This window comes from Salarias fasciatus (assembly GCF_902148845.1).
Source record: "Salarias fasciatus chromosome 7 unlocalized genomic scaffold, fSalaFa1.1 super_scaffold_4, whole genome shotgun sequence".
Lineage (NCBI taxonomy): Eukaryota > Metazoa > Chordata > Actinopteri > Blenniiformes > Blenniidae > Salarias > Salarias fasciatus.
In genome coordinates, this window is record NW_021941229.1 from 8,225,032 (window position 1) to 8,243,611 (window position 18,580).

Consider the following 18,580-nt stretch of genomic DNA (forward strand, 5'->3'; position numbering starts at 1 on the left):
ACAACCGGCGTCGTGTTTCTAAAGCCGCAGTCTCTGGGAAGCTCCCAGCGGGCAAGTTATTCCAGTTCAAGTGCCGAGCGCTCGGCGAGGACGAACGGATGGCGGCTGACTCACCTTGCCGAAGTCCCTGACATCAAAAAGGTCGAAGGGGTCGAACAGTTCGCTGTTTCGCAGGCCGAACTTGTCGTGACACACCTTCAGAAACGTCCGGATGTTCTTTAAACACAGGAACTGCAAAAGAAAGGAGACATAGAAACAACATCAATGCTTGGTCAAATTAAGATTGTTTATACAGTGTTTCAAGTAAAAATGTGTCGTTTTCATTTCAGAAGGTCGCCAGGTTGATTTTTGCTCCTAAAAATGTCTAAACTAATGCATGTTGGAGACCCAGAGTTCCACTGTCCTCCGTTTCCATGGAGATGGAGTCGGAACATTTCCAAAAAGCGATCCAGATAAAGCGAGCCACAGACGAGGCCGTCAGTCGACGGCGTGTCTCCGGGTACACGTGGCCCGGTGACTGCAGGCCGCGACCTCCGGCTGAAAGGTCACCGTTCTGTCAAACAGTAACCACGGAAAGAATTCAAAATAAAACTAACAAGGAAGCTCCAGTATTTGCTGAAAGCTATAGAATCATTAAACTAGTTTGCATTCAGGAAGAGGAACAGGAGCAGACCCAGTTCACTTTACACAGTCTAATATGGCAGAGAAGTAAACTGACAGACTCTTTATAGAGTTGTTTTAAATACAACAACAATACAACAACAGTGACTGTCTTGAAGCTACAAATAGTTTTAAAGCCAGATTGAATATTATCAATGAAAATTACACCTAAAATTCAAATGATCCCCTCTGTTTATTTACCAGTAAATGAAAAATATACCTGAAAATGTGCAAAACAGGTCTTCAACAGAAGCTAATAAATGGAAACTTCGAATGGGTTGTCATGCAGGTATGATAAACTATCGTATTTTATCATATAATCAGCAGATATAAATGCATTGTGGTCTTGGAAATTGTTTCTCAGAAATGAAACGCGCAAGGAGTCAAGACTGAAGGTCTCCATTGGGGTAAAGGTGGACAGGGAACCTCCAGCAGACTGAAGAATGTTAATAATAAACTGCATAATACGCTCCTGCCGCGAATATTGATGGTCTAAGGTCCCTAAAATATGCCATCACACAGATAAACCTTGAGGGCCGGGGCGCAGACCAATAACCGCAGTACTGAAATATTAATGCTAAGCATAACCGCCTCCCATCTCCCTTCGTTCTGTGTGTGAAGAACACATTACCGAGCATGCAAATGCAGATGCTGCTCAGATATGCCCTTTCAATCCGCGCCGCGTTGCAGTGATACGAACCGACGCGAGAAGAAAGGGACGAGAGCGAGAGAGGCCGCGTGGAACAAAACGCCTGATTGCCTCGATTGTGCCGAAAAGCTTTGACAACATACTCGACTGTTGCACAAAAACAGAGAGACTACCGGCATCCTTTGGAGTCACGCTTCAGCCGTGTCTGCCAACGCCAGTGGCTTTTCAGGTACAGCTGCAAAAGGGGGCACATCCCGGAAAGGCGGGAGACGTCACCCGCGCCGTCCTTCTGAACGAATTAGGTTTCAGGCTTTGGACGAACGCAGCAGAAATCAACTGGTTGTTGCCGCTCCAGTAAATTCTACCCTGATGAAAAGCTCAGCTTTGGCTTTTTTTTCCTGGCATTTGATGGCCACACCTGAGAGCCCTGCTGACTCATTCTCATTCAAGTGTGCACATCTGCTCGGTGGCAGTGTCATGGGCGCGAACCCCAGAAGAGAGCCCCGACCAGCCGCCGAGAAGAAACGCCATTGGCTGGCTCGGCCAAAAGTGACATTTGCAGTTCGGCGGCGAAGGTTATCGTGTGTGCGGATCCTCACGAGACGCAGGAGGGGGGTGAAAAAAAAAAAGCTTATTTTCCCAGCGTTTCCCAGCGTAGATATGAAAAGGTAACATTTGCTGCAGCGGTTTGGAGACTAGAGAGCGGGGCAGTGCAGATACAGATCAAGAGGGGAGGATGTGTCTGACATTTTAATGTATGTCTGGTGATAAGACGGCCTGAGTATGGGCTAAAAACAATTGCTATGATCTGGAAAAAAAAAAAAAAGCAGAGAGAGAAAATACAGTGTATCTTGCAGAGTGGGGGTTGTGAGAGCACCTGGGAACACGGCGAGCGGGGTCATCTCCCGAGGCCGCCGCCGCCCCGAGACTCTGGGAAATCAATCCAGAGGTGCCTCACTGATGTCTGCAACATATTCAAAGCAAGGCCTACGGATTTCTATCTATTTTCTCTCTCGCGCAACAATAATAGACACACGCTAGTAGAATTTAAAGGTGGGGCGGCGCAATACGGCGCGATGATTACCAGTCAGACATCCAGAGAACGCCGTGCACGCGGTGTGTCACACAAGAAACAAACCGCGTCGGGTCAAAGGAGCAGAAAATACCATTAAATGTGACATTGTTGTTGCTTTTCAATGAGTCTCGCTTGCGTTTCGGTGCCATTTCTCCATTTATGGTTAAATGAAGAGCAGTGGGTAAACATGTGGCGTTCAGGTACCGTGGGTCACCAGGTCACCGGGAGAGCTCAGAATGCCACACAGGAAGAAAGAGAGTTACAGTTTGCTAGATATGAAATTTCTGGTTAAGGCTCATATTTATTAATCAAAGTTAAACATATCCAAGCAACCAATAGTTTTATTCTTGGTCATTTTAGCTTTCATGCCATGAAAAACAAAGCATCTTTTGACGAGATTTGAGTATAAGATAGAACTTCAATCATAATACCGATAGAAATGTTCAAAACACTTGAATCTTTTTATTTTGTGTCACGAGGGGATCAAATAACAGTGAAAACAATCCACTTTGCAATTATGCTTTATGTTTTGGCGAAAGACATGTAGTCTGATCATTATCATCATCATCATCATTAGACAGACGGATCCTGATGCTATTTCAACGTATGAGTTTATTCCTCGACTCATTGGCACTGGAGCCAATTCCAAACATATCAGGTATTTAGGAAATTTCATATAATCACAATGTAGAGACAGAGGCATCGAAAAGCTCGCAAATGTTCATTGCAAATGCTCGCACTTCATCTCTGATTGTCTAAGATTTATGTCTCAATATTCACACACAGACAAAACAACTGGTCCCAAAAGTCCCGATATCAGCGTCAAATGATCATCTACTGCACGTCTATTTCTGAAACAGATTGGTCACATTAACGTTTCATTATTTCACCATCGTGTGATTTCTGTTTCACGCAACTCCCACACGGGGTTTGAAGCACTTGCAATAAAAGTCGACCGCAAGTGAAGAAAGACGTGCGGGTGTCTGCTCGCCGACGGTAATTACACTGCTGGTTGTGTCTCGCGCACCTGATGCCTCCGACGCCTTACAGCGTGCCGAATAACCACGTCACAAAGAAAAAGGAGAAAAAACGAAGAGCCAGACGTTGTATTGTGTGTAAATATCTCTCCATGCCGACCAGAGAAAAAACATACGCCTCAGTAAACAAGCATGTGTGTGTCTTTTGAGTATTTGCCATCTGAAGCCACCATTCAATTCCCTCCCTGTGCTTCACGTTAAGCTTTTGTGGAGAAAAATCTGCTTCTTGAGGTGAAAAAATTGCAGATTCTGGACCCACTGGGGAAAAAAAAACTAAACTAAACTTTAATACAAAAAACTGAAGGAACGGCATGCTTCATGCTGAATGTGAGTAAAGTACAACATAACCAGAGTATTCATATTTTCAGGGTGTTCATTTAAGAAGAAAGGTAATGTAATGTATTTTAATGTCTTTAATCTGCAGTTTGCTTCAGGTACAAGATCATCTATCAAGAAGCTGGTGTCAAATTACAGGAGGATTACTTTTTATTCACATTCTACAATCACATGCATGAACATTCTTCTCACTTGGTCTTCAACATAAAAAAAACGAGGGTTTGAAAATGTAAATACAAATAATATGTTTAAAAAGCTTTAAAAAGAATATAGTATTTTTCATTGTTAGCTGATAAGATGTTGGACTTTGGAGTTAACGGCTACTGAGTCTGCTGTCCAAAAAGCAAATCTCTATATAACCGACTATTAATTGACATTAGCAGACACTGTTTACATTCATGAATTCAAATAACTTCCCACAAAATGGTTTTATAGAAAGATACCATCTCATTATGTTTCTAATTACATGATGCAACGTCAGTGGTGCCTAAAAAAAAAAAAAAAAAACTTGATTTTGTTAGATTTTTATTATTTCTAATTCAAAATTCAAGACAGCTGGTTTGATTTTAGCGTGATTAAAAAGTGATTTCTGGAAGTCAACCAATGAGAATGAAGTGTCGGGTTCCTTAGAGAGCCACACATTAAACACCTTGTTTCCAACAGGAAGTAGATAAAACGCATAAAGCCAAAGTAATAAAGAGATCAGAATTTTTCAACCTGACAGAAACATATTTCCAAAACAATAAAGACATGGCCTGTACGCTCCATTGGCCCAACGGTTCTTAAAAGAGGCCGACTTGTTGGGAGGGTGGAGAGGAGGAGGAGGAGCCAGGTAACAAAGACCCATCACATCCTTGACAAGCCCTTCTACCATATCGCCACACCGCATCACACAGAGAATAATGCATTAGTCCTCTGGGAGACTGGCCCTTATCTGCTCACGCTCCGACATGCTCACATCTGAGAGGATACAAATGAGAGCTTCAACCCAAAAAAAAAACCCCAACGGCAGAAATGAAAGGGACGGGGTGGGAGAAACCTCGGGTCTGGGAATCAAAGGAGGGGACTTGAAGACTCTGATCGGGATCAATAAGCTGCGTTATGATCATTTTTATGTAAAACTGTGAAGCTTTGGCTTTTTTTTTTTTTTGTTTTGTGAGAGTTCACTCAACGCCACCAAAGGCGTGGCTTTCACATACCGACTGCAAGACGGTGTTTATGCATCTGGCTCGGACTCACCTTATTTCCCACAGCAGAGATAAAGCTTTCATTATCTTGGGAAATAAGCGGTTAAGCTTTAATTTAATAACAGTTATTAAATCATGTGGGGGAAAAGAAAAAAAAAAAAAAAGAAAAACAAAAAGGAGAATTGTTGTTGTCCAGATTAGAGGTGTTTCCCGCAGGGAGGAAGAGCGTCACGTCACCGGTCCAGGTGCTTTCTGAACAAAGAGATGCTCAATTAGGAAGTTGGGCAATTAAAGACAGGAGGAGGGGGGAGAGAGAGGAGGAGAAGAGGGGGGGAGAGAGAGGAGGCAAAGAGGAATTTACAACCAGCAGTGAGTCAGAGAGATGATCAGATACCCAGACAGGCAGTCACAGGACTGGAGTCAATGAAAGAGACTGATATCTGTCTGGGTGGGACCTGTGAAGCAGACGAATATCCCCCTCTCTCTCACTCACACTCGCTCACTCACACTCTCTCACTCACACACACACACACTCTCTTGTTGTGTCTGGTGACAGTGAATCATTTTGCACCTTCACAGTCGAAACAAAAGCTCACTGCGGGCCGGGGTGACCGCGGACAGATGTGAACGCTCCATGCTGAGGAGAAATGTGGGGTTTTTCTAAATTTTAAGAAAACAGGGTGGAGTGTCGTGACTCAGTCCATGTTCTGCTGCTCTGTTGTGTAAAAAGGGCCTCATGTTTGCAACCGCTCCAGATGAGCCTCGTCCAAATGTGCATTCACTCCAATCACGAGGTATTACACTCACTCCGTCTGCGCAGCTCACACTTGTTCAGCAGCCTAAAAACTGGAGGAATAAAGCTTCTGAAAGAACAACTTAACCTTTTGGAAAGTAATTATGTACCTCTAGGGCGCTGGCTCTTATGAGAAAAATGTTTTAGAGGATTGAGTCCCATTTTTTCAGTCTTGTTCAAGCAAAATAAACCTTGACATGAAGCGAGATCATAGAACTCAGGGAAGTGTCTGCAGCAGGGAACAGAATAACAGAGAGAATATTTCACGCTCCGTGCCAGAGAGTGATTCAGCATCGATCCGAGCGGGACAAAAGCCATGAATGGCATCATTAAAAAAAGACCTCTCCCAAAAGGTGGCCATGTTCTTAATTTAGAATAAAAAAATGAGAAAAAGGTTTGTCACTTCCAGCTCGCTTGTCACTGACATCAGATTTAATTGGTTCTTTGTGGTTTTCCCCAAATGACTTCCTTTTTTTCTCTTTTATGCCCGTTGAGCACAAGACTGTCTCATCAACTCATGTTGACAGTGTGCTCACACAGACTGCAAGAAAGTGTAAACGTAAAAGATCTAGCAGATAAATAGATAATGAAGTTGAGCGGCAACAAAAGCAAAAGGCTAGCTAAAGCGCAGGAACACGCCCCACCTATAGGAATATAGTAACACAGTAGATGTATGAGGCTTCGGTTAAATGATGTTTCAAGAGAAAAAGCATCATTTTCATTTCGGAAAAAGTTCATGTCTACACAACCACATCTTTAAAACACAACTTTTTGGAACCGTTCCTGATCTGCAACTTTTTTTGACTGAATTTCTCTGTAAATGAGAAAATGCAAGTTTTGCAAGTTACACAACGCTGTGTAAACATGAAACTTTTTCTGAAATGGAGATTAAAAGAGACCTACATCGATCAGCATATTCTTTCTCCCTGCTCTTTAAATTCCATCATTTGTAATAAATATTTGCTCTGATGAATATTTCAGATTGTCTAATGGTTTCTCTGGTGGTTTGTTGGCATCAGCTGGCTGCAGGGGCCCCTCTTCCGGGTCATCCAGATGTTCCAGGCAGAAGACAGACAGACCTCGTTGCTCTTGCAAATCAGAGCCGAGGTGCTCCGGATGAATAATGCATCGCAATGGTATGCAAATGTCTTAATCTTATCCTATTACCCCCTAAAAGCTTGTAAGCAGGCAGGGATTGACCACAGTTTTAAATCTCGCACAATCCTTCGCTGTGGAGGCAGAACTGCTTTGTTGGCGTTAAAAAATGTAAGTTAAATAGGCTAAGTACTTCTTTCTCTTTTTTTTTTTTCCCAAGTTCGGTTAATCTCCATTGCAGAAGGAGATCCTTCAGCTTCAGGCGCAGGAAAGTTGCCGTGCCGGCGGAGCGTAATTAACGGCGGCCCATCTTCACCTTTGCGGAGGCCGCTCGTCAAAACACAAGCAGCGGTGCAGGGCGAGCCCGAGATCAGAGGGAAGGCGCGAGCCGCGCCGCTGCAGCACACCACCGGCAACTCGCCACGCCGACACGCAGAAGGTCGTCGGCGAGAACAGAGGAGCGGTGACCCCGTAGCAAACTCAAAAAAGGAGGCCGCTTCGTGGAACGCTGTGAAAGAGAGCGAAGAGGAGAAAGAGAAGCAGCGTGTCTTCAAGGTACGGCGAGTTCTGCTGTCTGCTGAGGCGGAAATGACCACAGCCAGAAGAAAAGAACCCGCTCTGCTGGAGGACGGCGAGGAAGGGGAGCATGTTTCAGCACTTGTGAGAAGTGGGGCGATTCAAAAGACCAGTGCTGTCCAGAGGAGTGTTTCTACAGTTTAATGAGCAACACTGAGAGTTACACTCAGTCTACCGAACCGGTCCGAACATGCTAACGCTGTGGAGTTGTTCAGCCGTCGGGGGGCTTTTCTCAGACAGTCGTTGGGCAGCAATAAGACAGTTATTGATGGTTACCTGTTCGGACAGCGGCTGGACAGCTGCTGGGTCATTGTTGGGGGTGGAGGTTGCATTTGGGGAATTTGTTGGGCAGATGTTGGGGCAGTTGTGGGACATTTCTTGGGAAACTGTTTGGAACACTCTTCTTAGTGAGGAATTAAGACATTTGTCTTAATTCCTCACTAAGAAGAGTGTTCCAAATGTTATAGGGTGTTTATTGAGCAGCTGTTGAAGAGATGTTGAATTTGATCAACAGCTGATGGGGAACTTGATGACTCATTTAGCATTTGGACGGCAGATAGTCCATAAAGATTATTTGTCAGACAGTTGTGGAGCTAAAGTTTGGCTTTGTTTTGGCCTGTTGCTGAGGCAGCTGTTGGGGTAATTAAAGGGAAATTATTTCATGCATACGCAATTTGGTTACAATAAAGGTTTGTTCTGGGGAATAAACAGCTGCCATTACTGGCCCTACAAGAAAACTGAACCATTTTCAATATTTCCACTGTTTCCGAAACGCTGAGCTTTTCTGAAACAAAAACGCAACTTTGCATTTTCACTTGAAATGCTGTTCTGTAAATGAAGCCTGAAAGATATTTATGACCACAATCATTCTAATCAGCAACTTCATTTGGCTCAATCAAGACATAATTTAAATCTAATCTGAGCTCTGCTGGCTTTAGCTGTGCTTTGTGTTTAGGGCCAACAGGAAAGTGGAATTGGAATTCTGGCAAAACTTTACATTATAGTGAGTAACTGGTAAAAAGCTCATATCTTACAATGTAGGGTTTATTATTATTATTATTATTATTATTATTAGGTATCACATCTTGTAAAACTTGTCATACTAGCCAAAACTGGAGCTTTGCAAGAAATCGATGCACTGAAAGTCTCTGCAGAACCACCGTTGGCAGTTTGAGCAGAACAAAATGAAAATAACTAAGTATTCATTGACCATGCCAAGCATGTTTTTCCTATTGGAAAATTTCCATTTTAATATTTTGCAATTTCAAGTTCTTTTTCCAAAGCAATACCACTGTGTGTTTGCTTTGAAAATGTATCAGGATGTCATTTATTTGACTTGATTGGCTGTGTCTGATTGATTCACGCACCTCAATCACGCAGCACACATATTTCAAGACAGTGATTTTCTCTGAGTTAAAGCATGTTTTTCTGAAAGCACAGCTGATTTACAGACAGTCTGCTGAATTTGGTCCTTTTTCTGTCTTTACAAACTTTTGTAGCATCAAGACCTGAAAAAAAAGGACCTGAATCCTGATTTTTCTCCAATATGAATCTTTTAAAGCCGATCTTCTCAGCTGCTTAGTGCTTTGACATGTTGTCTCTGCATGAAGTTCATGCTGGTTTAGATTTTATCGGCACGGTTACTTTGCAGAATGGTTTCACTACTGAGTGCATCCATCGCATACGTCTCTGAAAGCATAGAGGAGCGAAAGGAGCAGCTTATGTGAAATTGTGACCCGGTTTTTCAATTTGCTTTATTCTTCCCCAACTCTACTGACAGCTAATAATTCATAAATCTCATTTTATTCTCCTCCTGAAAGTGATAAAAACTTCACGCAAGGATTCTATTCCGTGTTTTGTGCGAGCGAGGATTCACCTTTGCATGACCGGCGCCATCTCCATTTACACTGTCACATCGAGGCAGCTGGTTCTCACTGACTATAATAAATATCATCATCTGCCCGGGTGCCCTGCAGGCTGCTGTTTTATTCTGCAGTCTGGAGGAGGAGGAGCGCGGCCCTGTAGTAGTGCTGCATTTCGCCTAAAACTAAAAATTGGAACAAGGGCCGAGATGCTGAAACATCTTCATGCATGATGCAGGTTTCTCACTCCCACCGCCACTTCTTATAAATACAAATTTGTATCCAAGCAACAGGCCATGCTGCGGAGGCTGAGGCGACTGTGTGTGCATGTGTGTGTGTGTGTGTGTGTTTGAGACATTTCCACTGCAGACTCAGGGCTTGATGAATGTGAGAAGTAGGTCCAGCGAGAATCCCAGACACCCATGGATCAATGGCCCGGTAATATACGACACCGGAGCAGGGAGAGGAGGACTACATCTATCTTTTTCCCCGGTGAGTTTCCCTCGCAACTCAAAGCCCGTAGCGGTGATTTAGATCCGCCATTACCTTCTTTTGCTCCACAAGAAACGCTCACATCATGCACATAAGTTTGACAAACAGATCGAGGCCGGACTGCGCACGGCCACATTCAGAGCTCATTAGGCCTCAGAGGTTGGACCGATCCTTGGCGAGGGAACCTGAAAGCTTGCAGGCCGCACCGAAAAACAAACGAGGGATTGAAATCCGTGTAGATTTATGTGTTTTGACACGGGCAGGACTACATTAGCACTCACTTAACACTTCAAATTCTTCTTACACGGCTTTGTGAAAAAGCAGGGATATTTTTGTGGACCCTCAAAGCAAATTATGCTGACGCACGTATAAATTAAATCAGATACAGATGAGTCCTGCGCTTTTTGACTGCGAGCTATAATCGCTTTAATGGCTTTCTGGAAAACGACGTGCTGAAACGTTCTGGCAGCAATAAATGTGCTTAGAAAAAAATATGGCGTGTAAAACACGTGTATATGTGAGCGCAATTAGGCTTGAAACGTCCAAGACGAAGACGAAATGTGTCGTTAAGTGTTAAGAATGAAAGTAAACATTAAAAATAAAATCAAAGTTATTCAATCATCAGACTTCTTAATTCTCTTAATGACACAGTTTTTCAGAAAAGTCACGTTTTCCCCGTTTAAACGTAGAGGCGGTGCATTTTCAAAATGTTCCACCTTGAGAGCCACTTTCCAAAAGTTTAGTATTATTTCACATGGTATTGTGTAAAAGTTGTAAATTATTATGGAAATGGAAAACAAAATAAAAGGTTGGAAACTGTTTAAGTATCTAAAAAAAAGAAATTCCTTTGCAACATTGTGCTGAAACTGGTTTTAAAGCTAATTTGACCAAACTGTGTCGATTCCTCATTGAAGAACCTCGTATTCCCTGCTGCTGTTTCACCGCCCAAGAATATTTTAAAAGCTGACACCTTTGTATGAGCAGAGGATTAAACACATCGCAGACCGGTGAGGAATAATCTTTGGCTGGCAGCCATAAGTGGCCCTTCCAGGACGGGATTAGGCCTGAAGGCCGGGAGCTGAAAGCACTCAGGGTGCCAGATGTTTGCGGCTCCTTTGTTCGAGGAGGCTATCAGGTACACAGGAGGATGCGGCTCCGTGCTCCTGATGGCTGCGATTATCTCCAAGGTGACTAATGCTATTAACACGGAGAACAGCCTGTTAATTACCCGACTGGCTCGCGGGGGCCCCGAGCCCGTTCCCGCTTTAATCAGCGCTACGGCTCGGATAAACAAGCTCTCGGCCATCAGGCCGCCTCACGGAAAACACACAATACAGCGATCAGCCAATTTACTGATTAAATGATCGGACGGGGTCGGAGATGCCGTTCACGTCACTCCGTGGACGCTTGGTGAGGTTTTTTTTTTTTGTCCAGGAGTGAAACATAAAACCTTCTTCAATTTGGACGCGAACGCGCCGGACAGTGGGATTTATCGTGACGCCGCTTGAAAGGACAAACAAAGCGGGAAAAGCCAACGACTCGTGTTTGCATAGTCTGCACAATGTGATAATATCCTGTTTGCTGAGCACTTAAACAGTGGTTACAGCTGCAGACCTGGACGCCTGCCAGCAGCCGAGGGGGGCCGCTCCGCTGACAAATCAATCGATCAATACGCAATGCACTCTGAGATGTTTCATGCAGTCACCTGAACGTTCAATCTCAGCCGGTGCATCGCTTCTTTTTGAGCTGCAGAGACACTTTCTTCAGTTGGAGACAAAATGACGCTTAATTGCATTCTGGGCCGTTTCCATCATTGTCATCTGTGTGAGCACTGAAGGCTGAGATGTGTCCGCGGAGCAGCGCAGAGTATTATTAACTGTCAAAACAGCTGAAGTCCTGTCTGCTGCTGATTTGTAATCACACTTTTCTTTTTCTTTCATCAGGAGCAACGCTGTTGTTTATTCAAAGCTGTGTTCGTCTGATACACTCTGTGGACGCTCCGCCTCTTCCGACAGAGCAGCTAATTCCTGGAGTAAATTAGAAAAAAGATGACATATTCTTGTGTCCGGAGTATGTCTGGTGAAGTCCTCGTTACTCAAAATTTCAAAAAAAAAAAAAAAATGAAGCATTTGTAAATATAAAGTTGCATTTTCCCTCAAATTTTCTGTGCAAATGGACCCGCAAAACACAACGGAAGTTTTGCGTTTTCACTCGAAAACGTCATGTAAAACCGAGACTTATTTAGGAAGCAAAAATCAGCCAGACTCCAACGGCGACCATCCAAAGCCAGAAAGCCTTTTGTCAGTATTTACGGAGCTGTTTCTATTATGAGATAATTGCTCTTTAGCGCACAAGGACGCGACCCGTGTCAGCACAGATAAGTCATGTTCAGCCGGTATTTCGTATCACTGCCAACGCCGATTTCCTCCCTTCTCTTACGCGGCCTTTCCCTCCACATTAACGCGTTCGGCGGTGCGGCCTACAGCGTGCAATTGTGTTTACACTTCAGGTTGACAGCTTAAGGTCAGCAAATACTGTCCTCTGTCACATGGCATTGCATCGACGGGGCTCTCAGTTTTTTTTCCCTCCTCTCTCTGGCCCCCAGTGGTCAGCGTATTGGGAGAGAGCTTCCTGTTTACGCTTTTGCCGCAAATTACATTGGAAGGCTTGTTGGCAGCGTCCCTCGCCATTAATCAGTGTTGAGACAAAAACATTGTCAGGGATCGAGAGGAGAAGAGGAGAACCGTGAATGAGGGGGAGAGCTGAGAAGAAGGGTTTTTATGTGTGTATTTCTAACAAAATATTGCTTGTGAAAGCCTCTCATCTTTATGACAGTTAATTATCCCATTTACATGGCCTCTTCGGCGTTATCACAGAAAACGGTCATAAAAATCACCCACACCTGCCGCCGTGATCCCCTCCACGCCGTCAGAGATGGAAATTGAATTAACTCCTCGCGTGTCTACGACCCAGCTGTCCCGCCCGCTTCCACGTACGCCGGAGCTGAGTCTCAGGCATCAAACGGCAGACCGTGGGAGGAAAAAGCTCTTATCTTTGATAAAAGACAGAGAGCGCGGGGCGAGAAAGAGAGTCTGGAAGAGGGGAAAGAGATACAAGGGGCTTTGTCGGGCGGGCGCAGCGGCGTCGGAGAGCAAGGCAGGATCAAACGTCCAGCTTTCTGCCGGTAATCCTCCTCCTGAGTGGCGGGGAGAGAGAGTGAGAGAGTGAGAGAGAGAGAGAGTGCCACAGAAGGCAGAATGTTGCTGGCGTTTTCACGGGGCGGGCGAAGCGACGCCAGCCCCCACCGCGGCTCTCCAGACAGTCTGGCACACGGGCCACTGGAGGAAACCTTTGGAAAGATCACAGCCCCGAGCCTCAAGCGTGGAAAGAGTCTGCGCGTGTGTGTACAGTGTGTGTGTGTGTGTGTGTGTGTGTGAGAGAGAGAGAGAGAAAGTGAGAGTGAGTGAGAGAGCCCATATGTAGCTGCTTATGCCTTTCAGAGCCCGTTCCATAAGTGGAGGTTTCAGCCCACGTACGGCGCGCAACATGGCAGCAGCGTAAACAAACCTACACAAGTACAAGCTTTTCCCCTCTTCTAATGCCTCCAAGATAAGCCTGAGCATCACATAACAGACTCAGATATTAAGTGTATATGTCAGGGGCTGTATCATCACTGAGCGCTTCGTCTGAAATGCTATGAAACATTTAGAATTCGCACTAAAAATACATCAGGAGTCCTTATTTGAGAACCAAGCCAGTGCACATTAAAGGACGCGCATGATTGAACAGCTTCCATAACAAATGTTAATATTATATAAGCCGGGTGCCCTGTAACCCTTTTAACAGTGATAAAATCACATCGATAACAACGCCCGTCTCTTTTCCAGCTCATCAAAATGTGCCACAGCAAATCACATTTGATGGATTCGGTTAAATAAAATCGGGTTTTATTTCACTCGCACTCCACCCAGTTCTTCAACTATTGACCTGACGAAGCTATTTTCCTCCAAGTGGCCACTTTAAAAGTTCCCAAAAGTGCCCTGTTTGTGCACAAACACCTGAAGCGAAGCACTCTGTGGGGGAATTGTTGCTATCTGTCTCCATCACGGTCAATAAGGTTATCTTAGAGACTGAAGTCAGGGCGAGCCAACGAGAAAAAGAAGGTGCATTCTACCTTGTGTTCAGTCGACTACAAAGAGGACATTAAAAATCCAGCCTTGCTACTAAACAAAAATGCATTTGAATGCAGTTAGTGTTAAATCTGCTTAATAAGAAGTTGTTGCTAAGAGGTTTCCAAGAACAGAGAAAAACAAGAGAACATCTGCAATAATTCATACTGTGAACAACCAGGTTTGCGTTGAGAAAATGCTAAAGTCTTTGTTTACCTGGCTCATCAATTAACTGCGATGAATTTACAAAGGCTGCGCAGTTAGGTGAATTCCAAAAATGTGATCTAATCACAGACTGAATAATGTTCCAACCTGGTGGCCACAGGGCAGGAAACAACAGCACACAAATCAACAGGAAATGATCAAAAAACAAAGCTGATGAGAGTCAAAGCTTTTGAAGAAACGCTGAGTGGAAAATGCAGGCGTACAAAAAAACAAATCAAACAATCACAGCTGCTGCGCGTTAGTGGAAAAGAGAAAAAGCACTGTTGGATGAACACATCTCAAAGCACAAAGGCATTAACATCTTCTTCTTCAGTGATTGTGTTTGAACACTTACGCAGATGATGTTAATGTTTTTGTGCTTTGTTGTTTTCACTTATTTTTCCCAGATTTCCCTGTTACTGACTTCAGTCCTGTGATCACCAGAGTGGAAATGATTGAAACTGTCAGTATTTATGGCAAATGTATTAGCATAGTATTTTCAGCATGTGCAATGTACACATCAAGAAAGGCTGACTTCATGACAATAAATGATTTTTGCAGAGCATGTAGGTGGAGACGTCATGTCCAAATTATCCGCTCAAATACAGAAGAGTGTAAATAAAAGGCAAACTGCACGAACATCAACGACATCAACATCATCTGCAAAAGTTTTCATATCAACGTTGCATGTTCAAGTTATCTTGAAGATCATAGAGAGGTAGAGAGAAAATTGAAGCGTCACGCGGGAAAACTGAACCATGACTAAAAAAAACATGTCCGACGACTCGAGGGATCAGTGAAAAAGCAAGACGGCCATGGTTTCAGGAGCGTCCCAGAGGGCAGAGGTGAGAGAATCTAAGAGGCAGAAGCAGCTTGATGAACTCGCTCTCTCTCTCTTCTCCGTCGCCCACGCAGTTGGCCGCCGCCTGCGGCACCTCTTTAAAAATAGGAGTGAGGGGAGAAAAAAAAAAAAAAAAGCTGTCACTCTGGATTTAGCCTACTTTCCAACATGTGCATTAATTTCAAAGCAGATGGTAAAAAAAGAGAGAGAGAGAGAGAGAGAGAGAGAGAGAGAGTGGGTTGAAGGGAGGGGCAACTCGTAAGCTGCTGAATAACAGAGTGGAGAGCTTTCCATGGAAGAGAAAGCAGAGTGGCGACCCCAAGGAAACAAGGGTAGCGGTTATTCTAAAGCTGATTACAGGCTTATCGATTATAAAGATGATTGTTTACTGCTATTAGATGATAGCATGTGCGGCTCAGGCTGGCCACATCAAAGACGGTGTGTTGCAGAAAGGCACAAACTCACAACAAACTCTGCCTAAACTTTTATCGATCCACTTTTCCCTTGTAGGCACTTATCATCTAAATCTGTCGGGGGGATTTACGAGGCGAGAGGTCCGGATATAAATCAGAGATATTTTTCTAAAATGAAATAAAGGGGGAGAGATGTGGTGTGAGAGCTCGGGATGGATACGTCTCTATACTGTGATGTAAACATTCCCCGCAGACGGAGGGAAACTGCCAGCAGTAAATAGCCCTGCCATAAAGGCCTCGCACGGCGCAGATAAAGCTCTTCCTATACGCTGGGAGCAAGGTGAAGCAATCAACTCGACTGCAATCAGCCTATCTGTAATTAATTAATATGCAAGCCCGGTGCGAGTTGAACCGATGCTCTGCGAGTTTGGTAAATCATATCACAAACAAGCTGTCCTCAAGGACGATCATTAATCACGCGATCAGCCATCATGACGAGCGTCCTTGAGGTATTATTCTAACATGTGTTCGCGGGCTCGGGTTACAGGCTCCTCTCAAGGTTTCCATATTGTCGTATCAAACACGAAGACCCACGTGGGAATTTCCACGTGGATCGGGTGTTTGAAAGCCACTAAACGCATGCCGGTTTCCACTGCCGGACGCCGCGAAGACAGGATGCGTGCCAGCCAGAGGAGGAGGGCAGGACGTGGGAGGAGATAAATGTGCAAAAGTGCATCCAAGGCCAGAGGTGGAGAGATCAGTCGGTCTCCGGGGAGGACCAGCGGGGCCGAATAAACTCCCGCCTGGAAGTAATTGAACAAGAGCTGACGTCACAGTCTCCCACACTCCCGTCGGCGAGGGAAGAAAACCAGCTGAATGAGGCACGGGGCCAACGTCTCCACTCCCGTGCCAAACACATTATGATGCACACACTCCTAGACTCACAGCAAGGCGACGCCGCCATCAGATAAGCAAAATACATTGCACAGGCTTGGGAGCAGACTTTTTTTCCACACAATGGTTTTCTATTCCAAGAAGATATTTGACACCACAGTCTTGTGACTGGCATATCAAAGTGTCGATTTTTGCCTTTTTCAAGCAGCTCAGATGTTTTTTTTTTTCAATAGTGGCACGCAAGACGTCCATCATATTTTGTCATTTTCACATAAATTCGTAAAAATTCCTCACATAGCAATATTGGTCTCATCATGACCCTACCCTAAATTTTGTGTTTATGATGCCAGAGCGCTGCAGCTTGCGTGTCACGCCACTGTTGGTGGGTTTCTGTTAGACATTTAAGAGCATCACATGAGAAGCTGGGACCTGTGTCTTGCCTTATTTTCCATTACATAATTTTACAGTCTTTGGGTATTGAATTGGACGTGACAACAGGGTGAAGTAATGAGGTCAAATGTATTTTAAGTGATGCCTTTGAGGATAAAACCTCAGACTGTTGCGGTTTTCTTGAATTGGGCCGTGTTTGCCTGAGCTGATGTCTACTCAGGACACAGCAGGAACTGTCAAGACGATGAAGCCGATGTCAAATTACAGGGAATGCAAGAAAGCATGCCAGCATCAGGACTGTGAAGATGGCCAATGGGAAGAAAATGGGTTTTCAGGAAGAGGAAAAGAATATATATTTTTTTAGATTCAATGATTAAGAATAACCATTTTTTAAGTATAAGTCATGAAATAAATCTTGAAAAATTTATTGAGCTTCAAGAAAATGCAATGAATGTTGAGTCAGATGCATATTGTTCTTTTTTATTGAGCGTATTCTTAAAAATGGAGTCCTTAATTGACTTGAAGACGCAACCAAAAACCAACTGCTTCATCAAATAAAGTGATGGTAATCTGTTCTCATCCCAGTTTAGCCAAAAAAAGAAGAAAATAAAAGGCTGGTGGAGTGAGAGATGACCCAGACCTCTTATCCCATTCAGCAGCATCTGCCTGAGGATTTCCTCATGAAGATCAATAAAACATAACAACCAAACCTCTGCACACATCAACACAACATGCTGTGGTAAGAAACTGCTTCTTAACACAAATCTCCAAGTCCTCCGCACAATTCAGCAGATCAACACATGATCACAATGAGAAAATAGAGACAAACACTGCTGTTATCCAAGCTCTGACAGATCCAGGGCTGCATTGTGCGGACAAACCACGACGGAGCAATCCCTCCATCAACACGTGTCCACGCCGAGGTGCGACTCCGCTGGCCAGGACCAGAGCGGGCAGATGTGCAGAGAAGTAACTCTGTGGATACCGGTGCAAGAGTGTAATGCTGTTTGAACATTTCTCCGGCCCGCTCAATTAAAAGCAGGCGAGGGGGAGCAGGAGAGTGATGGAACATTTAATCAGAGCAGACACAACAACTCAAATACAGTCGAGTTAATATCTACATACCAGACAGGGTAACTTTTACTCTCCGTGACCTCTGCAGCTGAGGACGGACTGAGCTCAGGTCCTGTGAGATGCTAACATGCTTCATCCGTGGCAATAATGACATTTCTTTTAAGTAGGAATGCAGTGATGCCACTTTTTAAGCATGTGACATTGCTGGTGCGTGAACCCCGAGATCTTTAGCACGTAGCATGTAGCATGACCCGGTGAAAATCCTGCTGGATTCACTGAGTGGTCAAACAAATGAGCGACGTCAAGCTAATTCTGCAGGTGCAAGTAATACCCGTCAGGTTGTATCGGGGAGCTTTCCTGAGTATGAGGACGAGTACTGTGTTCAGTATTGGACCCACTACCTGATACTGGTGTCAGTGCTGGCGCTTCTTTAGTCAAAACCCAAGGTTCTGCAGTGAAAACACAAGCTCCAACTGCCTCAAGACATTTGAGCTGTGTAATTAGCCTCAAAAACTGCTGAATCACACGATTCAAGGTCTTAATCAAGTTCGGTTAAAAGAAGAAAGAAACTTCTTTTTTTATATATATATTAACAGAGAGCCAAAGATCCAGGAAAGTCAAACCGGTGATATCAAGGCTGCAGTTATATATTGATGCCAAAGAATAACCTCTTGGCTGATCACAGGTGCAATTTCCCTTCAAACAAGAGCCCTCCAGAAGAAATGGATGTGAATTTCCTCTTTGCTTGCTGTTTAACCCTGACAGAAAGATGCAGAGAAAAACTGAGTTACATAAAAAGATCACTTTGAGTGATTTGACTGAGTGATGGAAAG

General features: G+C 44.2%; 1 protein-coding gene across 1 annotated transcript in view; it reads right to left on the reverse strand.

Annotated features, from left to right (window-relative positions):
• Window positions 1-18,580, reverse strand: part of vav2 (vav 2 guanine nucleotide exchange factor) — a 196,499-nt gene that overhangs the window by 143,467 nt on the left and 34,452 nt on the right. The window contains 1 exon segment of the mRNA XM_030084142.1: window positions 115-231. Coding sequence (XP_029940002.1) covers window positions 115-231 — 117 coding nt within the window.